Source organism: Neopsephotus bourkii, unplaced genomic scaffold (assembly GCF_033783945.1).
Source record: "Neopsephotus bourkii isolate Nb327-2 ecotype Australia unplaced genomic scaffold, CSIRO-AGI_Nbou_v1 NB_481, whole genome shotgun sequence".
NCBI classification, from domain to species: Eukaryota; Metazoa; Chordata; class Aves; order Psittaciformes; family Psittacidae; genus Neopsephotus; species Neopsephotus bourkii.
Genome location: NW_026900982.1, coordinates 1,769,645 through 1,790,466, shown reverse-complemented (window position 1 = coordinate 1,790,466; position 20,822 = coordinate 1,769,645). Strand labels below are relative to the sequence as shown.

The following is a 20,822-nucleotide window of genomic DNA, read 5'->3' as shown; positions in this document are numbered from 1 at the left end:
ACAAAGGCCCAGGATAGTGTTCCGGGCAGTGGCGTGGGGCACAGGGTATGTTTCCAGCCATCTGGTGGTTGCTTCCACCATGGTAAGCACGTGGCACTTACCTTGGCAGGTTGGTGGGAGTGTGATGTAGTCAGTCTGCCAGGCCTCCCTATGTTTGTACTTCAGCCACCGCCCTCCATACCAGAGAGTCTTTAACTGCTTGGCTTGCTTAATTGCAGCATGCTTCACATTTGTGAATAACCTGGGCAATAGTATCCAGTGTTAGGTTCACCCCTCAATCACAAGCCCACCTGTATGTTGCATCTCTGCCTTGATGGCCTGAGCTGTCATGGGCCCACCGAGCCAGAAATAATTCACCCTTATGTTGCCAATCAAATCCATCTGAGCCACTTCAGTCTTAGCAGCCTTATCCACTTGTTGGTTGTTCTGGTGTTCCTCAGTGGAGGAAGTGGTCCAACTCTTGGGTACTTGAGCATCCATGTGGCATACCTTCACCACCAGGTTCTGCACCTGGGCAACAGCATCGTGCCACAGTGCAGTCACTGGGATGAGAGAAGCTGCAGTGCCAGTTGGTTTGTCATCAGAGACCTTCTTTTCCCCTTGAGGGTACTGCAGTGTTGAACAGGGCTCAGTAGGCATGCAGTAGCATGCTGCAGTGATTTGTGCCTCTCTGGAATTGCAGGATGACAGCATACTTTTTCCAAATGTTTTACTAGTTCTTCTGGATTCTGCACTTGTTCAATGGTGAAATTCCAAAACACTGGAGGTGCCCACTGTAATAGGTACTTGCCCATACTATCCCACACACCCTGCCACTCGTAACTGTTCAGCCTCAGGGAAGATCTCGGGGTGGTATTTTTAAGTAACCGTTTAACCTTAAATAAAACCTGAACCATGTACAGCAACGTGTTGGTTCCCAGCAAAAGGACCAGGTTGATTTCAAGGATACTCAAAGGATATTAAAAATCTTAAAAATTCTCAAATACTACCATAATCAGCCTGGAGGGGAAAGAGGGAAGGAAGGAGGGAAGGAGGATGTTTCCCCCATAAGTTGGCTCTCCAAAGAGAAAAGGCAAAAGGTGTAATCAATAGTTCCCAACAGATGATTCCTGAAGTACAGAGGTGACACCAATGCTGAGTACACACACCTGATTAGTTTCTCACGCTCAGGGATTCATTATATCATAAACCCGTATTACAAAGTACAACAGAATGATAATCTTAGCCCAAGGCTAACAAACATGACCATAGGATAACAAACATGACCATAGGGAACACATACTATGGGTAAGATAGCACATAATGCAACCCTGGGAACAAGCAGAACAAAAAGAACTGTCATGGTTCTGTCATAGCCCAGCCAGCAACTAAATACCACATATCTGCAAGCTCAGTTGCCCCCACATTCCCCAGTGGGATGGGGAGGAGAATAATAACATAAATACCCATGGGCTGAGAGAAAATCAGTTTAATAATTGAAATAAAAGTAAAATGCAATAAAGAAAAAAGTAAAATATAATCATATAATAATAGATAAAAGGGAAAAAAAATCCTGCTTCTCTCCCAAGGGAAAAACAAAACACAGCGTAACAGTGATGCACAATACAATTGCTCACCACACGCTGACTGATGCGCAGCTTGACCCTGAGCAGTGATCAGCTCCTTCTGCCTAACTCCCCCCAGTTTATGTACTGGGCATGATGTGCTGTGGTATGGAATACCCCTTTGGCTAGTTTGGATCAGGTGTCCTGCCTGCTCTCTCCCAGCTTCCTGTGCCCTCCTCACTGGCAGAGTACAAGAGGCTGAAAAGTTCTTGACTTAGGGTAAGCACTACTGAGCAACAACTAAAACATCAGTGTGATATCAGCATAGTTCTCAGACTAAACCCAAATCAGCACTGTAACAGGTACTAGAAAAAAATGAACTCCATCCCGCCTCAAACCAGGACAATCACCACGTGCCCATGTATCCCTTGCACATGAAGTTCCCATGCAATTTGTAAATAACCAAAATTTCCATTCTGATCACTGCACTGTGAGAAGAATTAAATTACTCCTGTCCATTCCTGGATGTTCTTGGTTATCAGGCATTTCTTAAACTACAGTATCTGTAGTAAAATACTTGCCTCTGTCTGAAGTGTTTGTGTCAACTGCCATTTTAAGGCTTGGAAATGGTGTCTCCTACAAGGCAGAGAAAGCTCATAAACCAAGAGGGTTGTAGCCTGGACAGTGCTTGCACCAAGCACTCCTACAGGACAGTGCAGCATGCTGGAGCTAGAGCCCCAGGAAACCTCTCCTCCCTGGGCCAAGAAGCCTGGATTACTGCCATGCTGCTTTTCAAGTGCACCAGAGTTCAAGTTCACTTAGGTGCAGTGCAAGAAAGCTACTGATTACCAGCAGCAGAGATCTTATATTTGTGTATGAAAGCATCTGTCTTTCCAAGAATAACCCCATAGATGCCATGTGGAACCAGAGATCAGAAATGCATTTATCTGCTGCTGAGAAAGGATTCTCCAACACCATTCACCAAGGAGGAAGAACTCCCATCAGCATTCAGGGCTCTTACAGTGGTGGTTTCACTTGTGCCATCAGATATGGCATGAGAGTCATGTTCAGCACACTTGGTAATGTCATCCATACGCTTGTGGAGATCATGGGTCAGCAGCAATACAATAGTCTTGCCAACAACAATCCAGTTACAGCCAGAATCACTTGGATTCTATTTGACCTAGGGTCCTCGAAATATTTACCCAGTTTCTGCATCCTGGATCAGTTCTCTTGACCACAGTGCAGCACTGCACCCTTGTGGTGATGAAGCCCAGCCACACACAGGCTGCGGGGACCAGAACGTGCATGTGAAAGGATGAGACTACGGGTTCTCCATCCCTTAGGATGCTCAAAACTCAACCGGCCAAAGCCCTGAGCAACCTCACCCAGTCTTCGGGTTAACCCCACCCTGAGCAGATGACAGGACCTCCAGCTGTCCATTCCCACCTAAACCCTGCTATCATTCCGTGGCAGCCTTCCCATAACTGCCTGGAAATGTTTCTTGGACCATCCTTGGATCAATATTTGCAGCACAACAATCTTATAACAATTTTACCTACAAACAGAAGTTACCTATAGTGCTTCTCAAAACATGCAGAAATTACAGCTCCTGACCAGTGACAAAGACACCAATTACTTGTTCAGTATCACAAAAGTTCAACATCAAAGTACCTTCCATTATCCTAGAAGCCAAGGCCAATCAGAGCTTTTAAACAACAAAGAAAGTTACATATAGTCTTACAAATAAGAAGTAATATTCCTTACCATTCTGATAAGAAATAAATATTGCAAGCTAAAAAACAATATGGATACTTCATCACCCCTCCACAGGGAAAACCAGTTATTTGTCTGTCACGAATAGGACTGACCTAGACTTGGGCTTTAAGGCCCAAAATAAGGTCATTATCTTCTCCCCACACTAGGTCATGAACAGATAGCAAACAGATTTCCTCTTCCAGGAGAAAGGCATCATCGTTTAAAATACTCCTACTGCAAAACATCATCAATTCAACACTGAGCTTAAGGAATCCCCCCTACTATTCATCTGGTAAATATAAGTTACAAGCCACATTTATCTGGATTTGTCCTCACTGTGTTCCCATTAGACAAAAAAAAACCCTTCTCACATGTATGTAGTCTCTGTGGTACTCACAAGTTTACCATTAAAACAGACAAGTACTGCCCATGTCTGACAAATATTATTTTCATTGTCTTCTGTGGAGTTTATTCTTACCAAAACTCCCAGGGGTGAGGAGATGGGAACAAATAATTATCCATTCACTAGCACTATGGAGTCACTGCTCGCTTTGTTGAGCGTTAGCTACTCTTGAAGCCTGGGGAGATGGGAAAGGGTTTGGGGGAGGCAATGGAACTGGGAGCTGCTGCAGCGGGTAAGCAGGGCCAGGGCAGGCTTAGGGGGAGCTCTGGTGAGGCAAGGAGGCGCCTGGCTCTGCATCATAGGAATTGTGGGCATCTTTCCCCTCTTCTCTTCTGCCAGCTCCCAGGGAACTCCCCGGGGCTGTCCCACTGATTGGGAGCTTCAGCACAGAGTGGTTTGAGCTTCCCGCCCCCCCCCAAGAGCCAAAGGGCAGGAGATCCCCTTGCACCCACCGAAGCAGCTCCCTCTTCTCCTCGCTCACAGGCCCCCAACCTGCCCGAGCCGGGAGCCGCTCCCTGCGTGCCGCCATGCTGCTCCCAGGCACCCCGCATTCATAAACCGCTGGCGGCTCACCGGAGGTAGCAAAACACCACCTCGCAACCTCGCTCGCTAGCACCTGGTCTGTGCCTTATTGGGCGAGAGCAGTGAGTGCGGCACCGTTGGCAGCGGGGGGCACCCACCGGCAGTAGCGCTGCTACCGCTCGTGCGGTGAAGAAACTATGTAAATACGTGAAAAGGTTTAGAAAAAGCATCCGGGTTTCGGTAGACAATGGCTGAATGAACAAAGGCCAAACGCCACAGGGATGAAGGGACTGACAGCAGCCACACAGAGAAAGACGTGGTGTACTGGTGGATGAAAACCTGGATGCGAGCTGATAGCGTGCACTCACTGCACAGAAAGCCAACTGCATAGAATCATAGAATAGTATACTGGGCTGCATCAAAAGAAGCGTGTTCAGGAGGTCAAAGGAGGTGATCCTCTGCCTCTATTCTGCTCTTGTAAGACCCCCTCTGGAGTATTACGTTCAGCTTTGGAGTATTCGGCACACGAAACACATGGACCCGTTGAAGTGGGCCTGGAGGAGGAACAGAGTCATTGATCAGTGGACTAGTGCACTTCTGTAATTAAGATGCATTTGCTATGAATCCATATGGATGGGCTGTAAGCACAGACACAAATTCTCACATTAGAACAGTGAAATGAAATCTCCTTCCTTTAACAATCACACATTTGTTAGTACATAAAATATATTTAATTAAAACTGAAACATCAAATACTAGATTAATGAAGTTTCATACAGCAGATTTCACTTGTGTCCTGGCTGCAGCAGACACCTGTCTGCCCAAGGTGAACAAAATGCATTTTTGGAGATCAGACAGTACTCTAGATGCTCTCAAGAGGCACATCTAAAGAATCTGGAGCAAAAAATAAGTGTTATCTGGTTCCTTCAGCTTCAGGAAGTCCTAGTGGCAGATGGCCAAATGCACAGTCAGTTGGTTACAAGACCTTCAACTCGTATGACCAAAAGTTACTGCAGGGAGAAAGACAGAAATGTATCAGAGGAAGCTGTTCATAGATAGAAGACCTCATGCATGGTTCCATGCAAGTTTATGCTGTTCCTTTACTTTCAACTACATCGTAAGGCATTCCAAACCATCTATTTCTGAAGGTCTCATTTGTTTGGGTTGCTGCTTCTCTGGTATTTCATCCGTGTTTCTTGCATAAAGTTTCTGAAGGCTGGCTCTTCATGACTCTCCTCAGTAACTGGGGGGGAAAAAAAGCCACACTTCAGTACTATTTCACCACTTGTTCTACTGTTACTGAAGAAAGCTAGAGTCAGGCTAGGTAGAGCAACACATTATGTCTATTTGATCTTCAACTTCATTACAAGGCAAAAGAAATAAGTTACCCTAAAAATCAATGGAACAGGGAAAGAATGAAGATTAAGTCTGCGAGTTGTGTAAGAGAAAAAAAAAAATATATAAAATCACACACTGTAAGAACTTAAGAGTGTTCCAAGACCAGGAGTCACTGGAAAGGGAAAGAGCCAGGGCAGAAACTGTAAAGCCCAAAAGATAATGAAACTTATTGTGTGTTAATTAGATTCAGAGGTCACTGCATGCTCGAAGTGTAATGAGTTTGTCTGGTTTATGCTTGTTATACACTATTAAAGATAATTACCTGGATTAAAAATTTAAACTTGAACTTTCACAAACATTTCACTGAACTAAGCATTGCAGCTGGGCTTCTGCTACATATTCAGACACCTATATTTAGATGACAACGTTTGCTTATTTTCTAAGCTCCCAATTCACTCAATCCAGTTAATGAAATACAGAGGATATTTCCTCACTAGACAGGCAGTTTTTAGATCAGATCAGATCCTTTATTCCCTTACCTTCATGGTCAATATCATCAGTATCACTATCCCTCTCTTCTTCTTCTTCATCAAGAGTTCCTCGTGTTAGGATCAGCTCGGAGGGACCCATTGCAGAAGCATCATCAGACCCTTGAACAGAAATAGCTATACATGCAACAGCAAGCTAACAGGTAAGTTTGTGCTTCAACAACTCCTATTTGCACATAAACACAGCAGTAACTGTCTCCTCTAAAAGGACAGAAAGCTGCTTGTGGATTACAAAGATACAGGACAGACTGAATCTGCACCATACTTAATGCAACAATTCAACCAACAGCAGAGCTTTCTTATTTCTAATTTGACAGTTTCACCACCTTATTTACACAGTAGGGTTTATTTCCATGTGTGTGACTGACATAAAGAGCTAAGTCTAACCCCACAGGAACTAAAGCTCTACTCGTCCTTCCTAACATGAAGCTGCTTCCATGCTTTCGCTGTGAAGACAGAAAAGCACTAAGTGACTTCTCAAAGCAGACTTTTCAGACAACTTCTGCAGTAAAATTGTATCTTCCTACTACTTTACCTGCAAGTGTGTTGCCCTGCACACACATGCTTCCCATGTCCTTCCGCAAGTGTTCCAGCTGCTCTTTCTTTTGTTCATTTTGAGCTTTCTCCTGTAGGCACAAAGTTACACATGGATTCTGAGTACACTTAAAACATCAGTAGAAAATTCACCTCACCCAAGAAGAGCAGTATGTCCCCTAGCCAGAAAGCAGAAGTCAGTAATCAGGCCTTTACATTACAACTAAAGTTACATGGAACTTTTGGATAAGCATGGAAAGCAACCTCCAGCATGATAGGCTTCTAGAACATTTTCAGCAGCATCAGGAAGCCAAACTCAACTGAAGTTGTGCCCGCAGAGAACTGTCCTTTGGACAGCCAGAGCTCCAGGTGAGCAGAGCTAATGACTTTAGTACTGCAATTCAGTCATTACTACTAATTGCCTAACTCAAAACAGTATCTTTTGCTGGTGCAAAGAGATACTGTGATATTCTCAACAAATCACTTTGCCAAGTTGTTTTTTAAAAAGTCTCTATCATTCTGAATGGAAGATATAAATATCTTTCCCAACCATTTTCTCACAATTTGCCCAAATAAATTATTAGCACTAACCCACTGCTGAACATCTGATTTAAAAAACATCTTTATTTTTGTGAAGATATGCTCCACCACATCCAGGAAAAAAACCAGATAGTGAGCTTCAGAACAGGATTTTTTTCCCACAATGAGTATGATTAGTAAATGAAATCTTAGATCCTCCCAATAAAGAAGCAATTGTGTGCATAAAAGTGAAACCAAGATACACTGCCCAGGTATATAAAAGTTAAAAATACCTACCAGTGTTTTTCTCAGGCGTTCATATTCTGGGCGATATTCTCTGAAAATATGAGTACATTCAGTGTGAACTAATATGTGACATATTAAGTAAGGATCATCTTGTTTCTACCCCAAAAAAAGTCTTCCCTAGAAAAGTTTTCTCTTCATGTTTGAAGGGCATTTCAGAAAGACTAACAGTATTTTTTACCCACATTTGGATTCTGAAACCAACGGATGCAAAATAAGTGAATGTACTTCATTAAAATAGCAAATCTTTCTCATACTATCTTATTAGATAAGAAAAGAAACCACCTCAAACACAGAATCAATCAGGTTGGAAAAGACCTTTAAGATCATCAGGTCCAACCATTACCCTGGGGCTGCCAAGACCATCACTAACCCATGTCACAAGACAACTGCAGGGGCAAAGAGGAGCAGCCTGAGCAGTGCTCCATGGAACGCTCCCTTCCGCCTCCCTAGGGTGATCCACTTGCATGCGGGCACCACACGCAGGCAGTACAGGGGCAGGATCCCATGTCCCAGAGCATCCTGCCCCCACCGAGCAATGCCCAGGGCAGAGGGTGCCAGAAGCAAGCCACTGAAGTAGTCATTTCACTGCTGTATCTGATCAGCAAATTTATCACTCTAATCGCAGACAAGACTTTCTCTGCTAAGACTTGTGTTTCCTAAGACAGCTTAGTGGGAGCTCATATAGCAAGACTGTTCACAGACTTCCAAACTATTGTACTACTATGGGACCTCTGAAGTATTTCTCTAATGAAGTAAGGATACCCTCTTCTTAGAATCATAGAGCAGTTTGGCGTGGAAGGGACCTTCAAAGATCATCTGGTCTAACCTCCCTTGCCTCTCTCATACACCCTTTATATGGTGAAAGATCACAATACGGTCACCCCTGAGCCTCCCCCCTCTCCAGACTGAACAACCTGACTCTCTCAGCCTTTCTTCATAAGACAGATGTTCCAGAACTCTGACTGTTTTCATGGCCCTCTGGAGCAGCTCTAACAGGTCCATGTATTCCTTGCTCAGCTGTGGGCATGGTCTCAGAAGAGTGGAACAGAGAGGGAGAATCACCCCCCTTGACCTCTGGTCACATTTCTTTTGATGTGGTCCAGGATGCAATCACCTTTCTGGGCTGCAAGCACACACACTGGCAGCTTATATGAAACCCTTCACTAGGGTTTCATTATGTAGGCACTGTATCCCAGAATAACTTTTAGGTTATGCAGTAAAACTCCTCAACACCTCAAAGGAGACATTTGGGGAGTGGGGGAAGAAGCACAAAGGACATCCTACTCAGATACTCTCAGGCCCATCACAGAAGAGCCATCAAACCATTAAAGATCCATCTCAACAAGCCCAGAGGAACACAGGGACACGGTTGCAGGCAAGGAATCCAAATTAAGGACTTGGAGGAATCCTAGCTCCTCCCAATCAGCCCCATAGTCCTGGCATGAAACCCATCACCATGCCTTATCAGGAGCTCTCTGGATCACCTTGCAAGCACAGAGGGGTGCCTGACTATGGGTGTGGGACACATTATGGGATGCAGGGAAAGAGCACATCTGGGGAGTAAGAAATGTGGGAAATTCAAGGATAAGGGAATAAAAAGGTCTTTTATTTTTCTCTGAAGAGTTAGGACAAAAATCCACCACCAAATAGTTCCTTTTGAATGCTGCTTTTCATGATGACTTTTGCATTTAAGTTTGTTATAAACCCTGAACTACATTGGCTGCAAAAAGTGTACAGCCCTTCAAACCAAAATCAGTAACTTCAGGAAGTCTTCACAGAGTCAGGGACCAAAGGTTATCACCTTACCTTTCATATTCATCTACAGCTTTAGAGAGCTGAACAAAAAAGTCATCCAGTCCTGTGCCGACCACAGACGAAACACCAACCACCTATTAAAAAAAAACATATACGAGAACTGAAGAGAGTTGAATCAAGTTTTTAAGTATCTGTTCAGAGCCAGCATCATAACCCCCCCCCCCCCCCCAAACCCTGCCTCACTAAAAACCCCCAGGGGAATCTAAAGATACCCATTTAATCATCATAGTGGCATATGAGAATGCAGTAATACTTCCAACTTCTGTCATTCCTACTTTCAACCTCTTTCTCCACCTGACGTTAATTCTTGCTATCTCCATTTTTTGGTTGGTTGGGTTTTTTGTTTTGTTATGGAGGTGCGTGGTTTGGGTTTTCTTCCTTTTCACCCCTCTATTTAACTCAGGAAACTGGATTTTCTTGTCTGTTTTACAAATTTTACCACGGGGAGGGAAGCAACAGTTAGAAAACACTACTTACTCTGTACCCATCCTTATAGTTCCAATCTCAGTAACCCCCCAAAAACATAGATAAGTCAATATAATGCCTAAACATAATGAAAAAGATAGAGCAATTTAAAAGAATGATCAAGTCTTCCTTCTGTTTACTTGGTTATTTTTAATAATCCAAGTTATCATTCTGAACTTTATTATAAATGCTGCAATATCAGTGTACTAGAATTAAAGAGTAAAATAGGTCACAGAAACTCCCTTTTTGCCTTTGAAATTCTGTCCAATACTTTGCATTTAGCTGAAGCAAATTTTAAGAGGTATCCAATTCAACCCCCAGAACAGCAAGAGATGGAGATTTTAATCAGTTACTATGTAATCAGTTACTATATTCAAAATGCACATCTTTCTAATTTGAACTTGTCTGTCATTACACTTCTGGGCATTTGTTCAGCTTTTATTACATCGATTATCTAAAAATGCCTTTAATTAAGACTTTTATCTGCCAGCACTTGGTGACCCTTTGTCCTGGTCTCATTGTGGTACTTAGTTGCCAGCTGAGCTTCAACCACAACACCCTTAACAATCTTACATCCTCTAATGGAAATTCTCCCTCTTTTTCATAAGCAAAACAGTGTTAGCTACTCTCTTTCCAATGGAAGACTTTTTTTCAAGCACAGCCTTGCATCTTATCAAAAGTACAGTAAATATGCAGACAATCAAGCATTCCAAGGATTTTTAAGCAATAGTCTAGGCATTGTACAGAAACAAATATTTATACTTTCATTGCTGTCGTGGTTTAAGCCCAGCTGGTAACTCAGAACCATGCAGCTGCTCCCTCGCTCACTCCCTACCCCTTTCTCCCCCTACTCCCAGAGCGATGGGGAGAAGAATTGAAAGAATGTAACTCCCATGGGTTGAGATTAGAACAGTTTAGTAACTAAGGTGTAACACAAATCACTACTGCTACCACCAGTAATAATAATGATAAGGAAAATAACAAGGGAAGAGAACACAACTGGTCACCACCCGCCAACTGATACCCAGCCCGACCTGAGCAGTGATCTAGCCCTTTCAGGTAGCTGCCCCCAGTTTATATAGTGGGCATTATGTGCTGTGGTATGGAATACCCCTTTGGGTAGTTTGGGTCAGGTGTCCTGTCTCTGCTTCCTCCTGGCTTCCCCTCCTCCCTGGCAGAGCATGAGACTCAGAAAGTCCTTGGTCAGAGTAAACATTACTTAGCAACAACTAAAACCATCAGTGTTAACAGTGCTGTTCCCAGGCTGAAAGTGAAAAACACAGCACTGCACCAGCTAAGAAGGAGAAAAATGACTGCTACTGCTGAACTCAGGACAGTAGCCACCCGTTATTCGATACCATTCATGTCATGCTCAGATCCCACATTTTTCCAAATCCCAAAATTTAAGTACAAGCTGCCTTCTACTCTATAATCCTGCTCTTGTCTACTGTTCTAACAGATTTGACATGCATATGATTTGATTAGCAAATAAGGACTGAGAAATACTTTAGTCCTACATGGCACCACTACAGTCTGTTTTGAAATACTGAATACTGTTCCACATAGGACACTTACAGTATTTTTGTTTTGTCAAAATTATCATTATCTGTATAAATGGAATCACTTAATTATTTTCACTGGCTTTTTTGTAATAGCCACAAAACCAACTGCTTGTTTTTTCTTAAGTAAAAGCTGATGAGAAACACAATTAACTGAACCCTTTTAGCACAGATTATGGGATCTTCAACACCCTCTCATGTACAGTGTTTCCAGAGAAACTGAATGGATTTCTCCTCTCAAACCCCAGTGAGGGAAAAAAATAACACTTTTTGTTGAGTCAGCAGAAATAAGAGGATTTATTTGTTTCGGAAGTTCTTTCCCTTCTTCCTACATAGTAAATTACCAACAGTACTTGATACTTTCAGAACAAGGAAAATTGTCTCAGATGTGAGGCACTGGAATACAGAACATTACCAATTACCAGCCTATCTTAGCTTTCTTCAGGTGACTAATCACAATTCAGTACTAAATGATTCAGGTTGCCACTCAGTGTGACAAGCAACTAAAGTTACTTTATGTTCAAATCAGCAAGTCTTTGCCCCCAAAACGTGAGGCTCATCAACAGATTCCAGCTCAAAAGGGTGGTGGCAAAGCCCTTTTAGAGAAGGGCAGAAGGGTTAAGGTTAGAAGATACCTCTGACGATCATCTTGTCCAACCTCTCCTGCTCAGAAAGCAAGACTGACTAGAACAGGTTGCACAAGATCTTGTCTGAGCGTGTTCTGAGTATCTCCAAGGATGGAAACTCCACAATTTCTCTGGATCACCTTTTCCAGGGCTCAATAAGTAAAATTACAGTAGTTCTTTTTTCCTCTTCTGTTTAAACAGTTTCCTGTATTTCACTTCGTGTCTACTTCCTCTTGTCTTCACTGGGAACTGCTGAAAAGAGCCTGGCTCTCTTCCTTATATTCTCCCAACAGGTATTTATATACCCCAGTGATATCAATGAGCTTTCTCTTCTCCAGGTTTTTGAGAGGTAGGGAAAGGAAGATTCTTACCTTCAGTGAACTGTAAAATTCATCCAGCACTAAACTCATAGAACGAGTCAGGTTACTGACATAGGATGTCTCTTGATTCAGGGCATCCTGAAAAGTCTCAAAGTCCTGCATCCATTCCACTGCAAAACTGTGGTCAATTATGTCAGTCTAGGAGAAGAGAAAACTTTCAGAAGTAATAATGATGAATTCTTAGCCATAGGTTTTTAAGTGCACAAATAAAATTTCCATCTTAAATTTACTTTCAAAGTACTGATCTTCTGAAAATATTCAGCCCTGGTCTGAAGTTCTTCAAGCTCTGTTTGTATCGAACCAACTGCTTGAATACAGGAAGAGAAGACAAAAAACCTCTATCCCAGTTTTAAGAAGGCATGTTTAAGGAAATGATTGCAAGTCTACAGACTTTATGATTTACTGAAAGGGGGTATCCAAATATTTCATACTGTAAAAGAAAGTTTAAGATGTAAATATTAGAAATACTGTGACTGAGGACAGACAAGACAGTCCTCAGTGAAGATTCCATGCTTTCTTGATTGGCCTGGGGATTAGAAGGGAGAGCCATTTCCACACCTGGTATAGAATCAAAGAATAGTTAGGGTTGGAAAGGACCTTAATATCATAAAGTTCCAACCCCCCTGACATGGGCAGGGACACCTCACTCTAAACGATATCACCCAAGGCCTTGTCCAACCTGGCCTTGAACACTGCCTGGGATGGAGCATTCACAACCTCCTTGGGCAACCCATTCCAGTGCCTCACCATCCTAACAGGAAAGAATTTCTTCCATATATCCAATCTAAACTTCCCCTGTTTAAGTTTGAATCCATTACCCCTTGTCCTATCACTACAGTCCCCAATGAAGAGTCCCTCCTCACCATCCCTATAGGCCCCCTTCAGATACTGGAAGGCTGCTATAAGGTCTCCATGCAGCCTTCTCTTCTCCAGGCTGAACAGCCTCAACTTTCTCAGCCTATCTTCATATGGGAGGTGCTCCAGTCCCCTGATCATCCTCGTGGCCCTCCTCTGGACTTGTTCCGACAGTTCCATGTCCTTTTTATGTTGAGGACACCAGAACTGCACACAATACTCCAAGTGAGGTCTCACGAGACCAGAGTAAAGGGGCAGGATCACCTCCTTCGACCTGCTGGTCACGCTCTTCTTGATGCAGCCCAGGATACGGCTAGCTTTCTGGGCTGCGAGTGCACACTGAAGCTGGTCATATTCATTTTCTCATTGATCAAAACCCCCAAGTCCTTCTCCGCAGGACTGCTCTGAATCTCTTCTCTGCCCAGCCTGTAGCTGTGCCTGGGATTGCTCCAACCCAGGTGTAGGACCTTGCACTTGGCATGGTTAAACTTCATGAGGTTGGCATCAGCCCACCTCACAAGCGTGTCAAGGTCCCTCTGGATGGCATTCCTTCCCTCCAGCGTATCAACCGAACCACACAGCTTGGTGTCATCGGCAAACTTGCTGAGGGCGCACTCAATCCCACTGTCCATGTCAGCAACGAAGATGTTAAACAAGACCGGTCCCAACACTGATCCCTGAGGGACACCACTCGTTACTGGTCTCCAGCTGGACATTGAGCCATTGACCACAACTCTTTGTGTGCGGCCATCCAGCCAGTTCTTTATCCACCAAGTGGTCCATTCATCAAATTGATGTCTCTCCAATTTAGAGACAAGGATGTTGTGTGGGACAGTGTTGCACGCTTTGCACAAGTCCAGTTAGATGACATCAACTGCTCTACCGCTGTCCATCAGTTCTGTAGCCCCATCATAGAAGGCCACCAAATTGGTCAGGCAGGATTTCCCCTTAGTGAAGCCATGCTGGCTGTCACCAAGCACCTTGTTGATTTTCATGTGCCTTAGCATGCCTTCCAGGAGAATCTGCTCCAAGATTTTGCCAGGCACAGAGGTGAGACTGACTGGTCTGTAGTTCCCTGGGTCATCCATTTTCCCCTTCTTTAAAATGGGGGTTATATTTCCCTTTTTCTAGTCATCAGGAACTTCACCTGACTGCCATGATTTCTCAAATATGATGGCCAGCCGCTTAGCAACTTCATTCGCCAGCTCCTTCAGGACCCGTGGATGGGTTCCATCAGGACCCATGGACTTGTGCACGTTCAGATTTTTAAGATGGTCTCGAACCAGATCCTCTCCCACAGTGGGTCCAAGGTCTTCATTCTCCCAGTCCCTGCATCTGCCTTCCAGGACTTGGGTGGTGCGGTCAGAGCGTTTGCCAGTGAAGACCAAGGTATAGAAGTCATTAAGAACCTCAGCCTTCTCCAAATCCTGTGTAGCTAGTTCTCCCGAGAGCTTCCTGAGGGGGCCTGCCTTCTCCCTAGTCTGTTTTTTATTTGCTATATACCTGTAGAATCTCTTCCTGTTATCCTTAATACCCCTAGCCAAGTTTAATTCTAACTGGGCCTTAGCTTTCCTAACCTGGTCCCTAGCTTCCCAGACAACATCCCTGTACTCTTCCCAGGCCGCTTGTCCTTGTTTCCACTTTCTTTAAGACTCTTTTTTCATTTGAATTTTCCTCAGCAGCTCCTTATCCATCCATGGAGGTCTCCTGGCCTTCCTGCTGCACTTCCTCCTGTTGGGATGCAACACTCCTGAGCTTGGAGCAGGTGATCCTTGAAGACCAACCAAGAGTCTTGGGCCCCCCTGCCCTCCAGGGCTATATCCCATGGAACCTTACTAAGCAGGCTCCTGAAGAGGCCAAAGTCTGCTCTCTATCAGCCTAAAGGATCTTTATGAAATGTGAGCTGTGCTCTGACCTAAAGAAATATAATCTAAACGAGACAGTGGACGCAAGCAGGTGAGATGGTTCCATAATTTTACATGGAATAGCATTCAAGCAGTCTACTGACAGATTTTTAGTGTCACCTTTGTTTAAGTTTTGCGTGCTACAATACATGGGACTCCTTCCTTAAAACAGGCAGGTGTTACACAATTCTCACGGTAGAAATAATTAATGATTAAGACAATAGTTATGAGAAGGTGGGGGTCTGTAAGAGCAGATTCAATGATGAACTTACCCTTATGTTACAAAGTTAAGTTTCCTTATAGCCTTAGGTTATGGTGCAAAACATTTTTCAAACTGTTAGTATTACCTCAAACTTGAATGTTTGGGTGTAACATCCCTAATTCTTCTTGTGCATTTATATACCAAAGACCCTTTCAGATTAGGTTTTCAGTCTGCAGCTCCCTCCCAGCCTCTCTTTTCTAGAAAATCTATTATTGTAGTAAGACAAAGACACTACAGCAAAGCAAGCTAAACAGAACAATGTTCCACTAGGACACAGAAACCAAAGCTTTAACTTACTTTGTTCATGACAACAATGAAAGGCAGCTTTGTCTTATACAGGATACTGTGGGACACACACAAAAAAGTGAAATTAATTTAAAGCTCACTATAACAGCAAACAAGCATAAGGCAGACCAGACTTGTGCAAAACTGAATATATTTGACTTCAAAAGATAATTATTTTCCTCCACATCAGTGTATTACAGAATATATTCTATATATATTATAGAATGTAATTTTTACACAGAACCTGCTTATCATAGGTGAACAAAATATGCTCCCCAGATGTAAGCATGCATTTGTAAGATAGAAAATTTCCCACACAGTTGATTTTGATGACTATTTTCCCTGACTGTCAGATCTGTTTTTAACTCTCTTTGCATTTTCTAATTATTTTTACTCAAATTTTAGGTTCTGAGATACTATTTGTGAACCAAGCAATGAATTCAAGTAACTCAAAACATCTATAAAGCAAAGCTACCTTGAAACACTGGCTTACATATTCATTTCACTGGATATGTTCTAGCATCTAGATCAACACTGTCAGAAATGGCAGCATGTAATGAGACACCTTATGCATATTCTGCTTTTGACCTTGGTACAAGGATTGGTAAGGTTTTTAAAAATCTTTTACCAACATTTATGATAAATTATGACAGCTCTAGATATGCTGATCTTTACATAAGTATTTAGTCCCTGGTTTAACATGAAGACGGGTCTGTTGCTCAGCTGGGGGAAAAAAAGGCTTCAGGGAGCCTTATTGCAGCCTTTCAGTATATAAAGGGGCTTGTAAGAAAGATGGAAACACAGACCAGAGCCAGGAACAATGGTTTTAAACTGAAATGGAGTAGGGTTAGACTGGACATAAGGAAGACATATTTTACAATGAGGGTGGTGAGACACTAGCACAGGTTGTCCAGAGAAGCTGTGGATGCCGCATCATTAAAAGCTAACGGGGTTTTGAGCAACCTGATTTAGTGAAAGATGTCCCTCTCTGTTGCAAGGAGTGTGGGCTAGGTGGTCTTTAAAGGTCTCTTCCAAACCAAACCATTCTGTTATTCCCCTCCAAAGTTCCAAAGAGACACAGCAATCAGAGCACACAGACTGCATTTTCAGCTTTTCTTACCTGCAGGCATACAGCATGTTGGACATAAAGGTAACAGGGTTAGTACTGCGAGAGGTGTCCATCACATAAACAACAACTGAAGGAAAAGAGGAAGCCTGGAAATACGAAGTAAAACATACTTTAATTAGAAGTACATGCTGTTCAACAGACATTTCTTTCACGCAGCCTCTACATGACTGCCAAGTTATGTAGAAAGCACTTACCAAGGCCTCAGTTATGATGGTTCCTGATGCTGACCAAGTGAACACCTCTATTTGCCCTGGTGTGTCAATAAGAACATACCTGGTAAGAAGTCATTCCCCCAGAGGGAAAATTAGTTAAGCAATAGGTCCTGTTCCAACTAGATTACCACAAGCGCGTAACAGCAAATGACATAATTATTCTGTTACAGATCAGAAAAGCTTCTCCCAAACAGTGACAAGATTTATGGGCATGCTTGAAAAATTCCTGTGTGAATTTTGTAACTAAGCACATACTCCCTTCAGATTCTACTAATGTTAAAGGCTTCAATTTGATAGACAATATTGCAAACTCTTCAAAAGAATTATTGCCTGTTTGAACAGTACAAGAAATTACAGTCTAATGGAAGACAAGAAAAGCAGAACTAGAATCAGCAGACACTTCTTCAGTGTATCTAAAGAAAGTCTAGTTTATCTGGTTTAATCCTATGCCCTTTTCCACATAAAATTCATGGCAAAGTTGAGAAACAGCTAGAAAACATGCAGAGCACATTTTCAGGATTTGACATGTTTTTCCCACACTGATCCCAGAAAAACTGAACTTGGCAGAATGTACTCACTTGGATGCATTTTGTCTTTTTTCAATAAACTTCATCACCTGATTGGAAAAAAAAAAAAAAGCATAATTTGTATTTAGGCTCACAACAGGAAACTTTCATAATAATTTCCTAACTGTAACTACATTAACTTGCACAGGTGCACATACGTATCGAAAGAAGATCAAAGTCTTTTAAAGCTTTTCAGTGTGTGAAAATGCCCTACTAAGGAAGGGTACAAAATGCCCCAAGACTGCACAGGGCAAAGACAATCCTGATTTTGTCTGTGTTTTCATACCCGACTAAAGAAATGGTGTAACAATGCAGTTGTTCCCTAGCTTTTTACTAAGAGATTGGGCACTGTCTCAATAACATACATAAATTCCTACCTCAGCACTGATTTAGCATTATGATTTAAGAGAGCAATTATCAAACAAACCCAGGAAAACTTAACCCCTTTCTAGAACCGAGCTTCTCTACTTCACAAGCACAGCATCCATATGAAAGAACACAGTGCAATAGAACAGGTATGTACAAAGACTAAAGAATGTTTTGCACACACGGAAATTTTACTTTTAAAAAAGCTGAAAAACTGAAATATCTCAAATGAAAGCTAATGCAGTTTTGCTGCACTGTAAAACACATGGTTCTATATGGAGAATATCCTAACTCCAAATACTCTCAGACTCCAAATACACAAACCACGCCTGCAGTCTCCCAGCACAGTATCTGTAGCACACTATCACATAGGAACAACCCCATACCTGATCAAATCTTGTAGCAAAAAGATTAAGAGAGGTCACTATTCCACCATTTGGGCCCAGACCGTATCTAGACACTACATTTAGGAAAGCAGACACAGTAAAGAAAATAATCCATCTACATACCAAACTGAAACTTATATATGCATGCTTTGCTGGTAACTGAATCACACAACAGCCAAAAATCAAGAATCATATCCTCCACCATCTTCATCCCATCTAAATATTAAATGTAAGAGTCACAATAGCAAATCAAATCCAAACACCATATATTATCTTCATCTGCACAAGCTTTTACTTAAGAAACAAAATACCTCCATACCCTTCTGAAGTGCAGTCATTTTACTGTAATGTTACTGCCACCAAACTACAGTGCAGCAAAAGCTAAAAGTCCAGCGACTGAGATTCAGAAAGACAACAGTACTTGGATTATGGTCAAACAATGTGGAAAATTGTTATATATTGTATATGGTCAACAATGTTTTGTTAACACATGAGGAAAAGGCTGCTGGCTTCCACAAAGAAAGATACAAGCTCTTCAAAAGAACAGGGAACAGGAGCATCAGATCTGGCAGAACATAGTTTCTAACCTCACATGCAAGAAACATGTGGTGAAAAACTACTGATCTTCACACAGTATTCTACATTACTGCAATCCACACCACCTCCTGCATTCTTCATCAGAGTGTGCAGAGGTGACAGACTATTTTGACAAAATCTGAGATTTCAAACATCATTCTTTAGACAGAAAAGGATACTGTTTCATGACTTCTTTATACTTCACAGTATCCCTGATATCTAGAAGAGAAAGAAATATAAATAGTGTTAGGATATTACTTTTAAAATATCCTTCTTCATCAATTTGTTGATCGATGAAAGCTCTCCTAGCAAGTCTTCTTTTGTCTCACTAATAAATCTAGCACCATGAGGAAAAATCTCCCAAGTAGAATAAAATCTCACAGATTAACTATGCTCTCAACACACACTTGAAACCCAATGTAAATCACGTGAAACACCACCAACTTAGCTATTTAGCTGTAACTGCTTCAGTTGAATTTTATTCTCAGCTGATCAACACCAGTTAACAAAGTATATGTATCTAACTGTGTTACTGGACATCCACCACTGGAACAGATACTCTCATTATTCAACCGACATCAATAAAACAACTTCTGTGTCAACACTACCTTTCTTATCCTCTGGAGAGAGAAACTGACAAACTGCATAAAGTTTAAGAGACAGGACCCTTACAAACCTAAAGATTATTAAGCCCTGTGGAATGGCTAAGCGTAAAGTCTGTTCTATTAATGTATTTTCTCTAAAATCGATGCCTTTGAAAGTGCTTTAAAGAAATTATTTCATATCATAGAATCTTAGAATGGTTTGTGTTGGAAAGGACCTTAAGATCACCTGGCTCCAACTCCCCTGCCATGGGCAGACACTGTCCACTAGACCAGGCTGCTCAAAGCCCCATCCAATCTGCCCCTGAACACTTCCAGGGATGGAGAATTCACCACTTCCTTGGGCAGCCTGTTCCAATGGATCTAACACTGTTCTGGGTATAGGGAACCAGGTTAAATCTACTACTATGTTCACTGCTGATAAAAGAAAAACCTCATAAGAATGCAAACATATCAAGTCCCACCAGATGACATAAAAAAATTACACATGCAATGGATGAATGCCTTTGGTCCTAAATTAAAGGTTGGTAGGAGAAAGGCTTTAAATTGAAATAATTAAAAAACAAATCTTTAAGTCCTTCTTATGTTAGGACTTGAAATCTCTTAAAGACAATAAAAACAAACCTGCTGCCCCATCCCTTTCAGTGTTCAAGGCCAGGCTGAACGCAGCTTGGAGCAACCTGCTCTAGTGGAAGGTGTCCCTGCCCATAGCAGGGGGCTACAACCAGATGACCTTTAAGATCCTTTCTAATCCAAACCATGCTGGGCCTCTAACCAAATACCTCACACACCCCACCGCTCCCTCACCCCAAGAAACACGTGAAAAGCAGTATACCCAACACAGCTTTAATTATGCATAGCAAAACCACGGGATAGGGCAGGGGGACTCACCGATGTTGGCGGGGAAAGGCAGGTCGTGCACGGCGGGGTCCAGGTTGATCACGTAAGGAGGGCAGCGCTGCCCATGCAGATGCACCGCGAGTCGCTAAAGAGACACAAGGAGGCGTCAGGCCCCGCTGGTGAAACCATCAGCTCCCCATAGCCCGGCGGCCACCCCTCACCTGCACGAAGGTAGTTTTCCCAGAGCCAGCCATGCCCAGGACCAGCACACACACAGGAGCCGCCGCTGCTGCTGCCTCCACACCGCTTGCCGCCGCCATCTTCCCAGCACCCACTTGTCCTTCCGGGTCGCGGGAAGAACAACGGTCGCAGAGCAGCCGCCCCGCTGCCTGCCATGACGCTCGCGGAACCCGGCTGTGGCCGTGCAGCCACGGGCCGGGTACGCGCTACGGGCTCCCCACACGCCAGCAGCTGCCGCAGTATTCCCGCAGCACCACCCGCAGCGTTAAGGCCCGCAGCCAC

At 42.9% G+C, this 20,822-nt stretch overlaps 1 protein-coding gene across 2 annotated transcripts; it reads right to left on the bottom strand.

Moving 5' to 3' along the window:
• Positions 1-4,935: 4,935 nt before the first annotated feature.
• Positions 4,936-20,766, bottom strand: GPN1 (GPN-loop GTPase 1). Of its 2 annotated transcripts, XM_061350294.1 has the most exons (14): positions 20,522-20,766; positions 20,352-20,445; positions 19,038-19,077; positions 18,283-18,349; positions 17,543-17,580; positions 16,947-17,025; positions 16,744-16,838; positions 15,636-15,681; positions 12,309-12,455; positions 9,279-9,361; positions 7,464-7,503; positions 6,649-6,739; positions 6,105-6,215; positions 4,936-5,470 (listed from the first exon to the last, which is right to left on the bottom strand). In XM_061350294.1, the coding sequence occupies exons 1-14, from the start codon at positions 20,618-20,620 to the stop codon at positions 5,379-5,381; spliced, it is 1,122 nt and encodes a 373-aa protein (XP_061206278.1). In that variant the 5' UTR covers positions 20,621-20,766; the 3' UTR covers positions 4,936-5,378. The 2 variants fall into 2 exon arrangements, with proteins under 2 accessions (XP_061206278.1, XP_061206279.1); XM_061350295.1 differs by lacking the exons at positions 18,283-18,349; positions 19,038-19,077; positions 20,522-20,766.
• Between the last annotated feature and the right edge of the window lie 56 nt (positions 20,767-20,822).

Bases quoted from the DNA above. Each gene is read 5' to 3' on its own strand.
- GPN1 (XM_061350294.1), bottom strand. From the start codon at position 20,620: ATGGCGGCGGCAAGCGGTGTGGAGGCAGCAGCAGCGGCGGCTCCTGTG. The intron at 20,446-20,521 runs GTGAGGGGTGGC...GTGTCTCTTTAG, and splicing joins GGAAAACTACCTTCGTGCAG to CGACTCGCGGTGCATCTGCA. The intron at 5,471-6,104 runs GTAAGGGAATAA...TTTCCCCCCCAG, and splicing joins TGATGATATTGACCATGAAG to TTACTGAGGAGAGTCATGAA.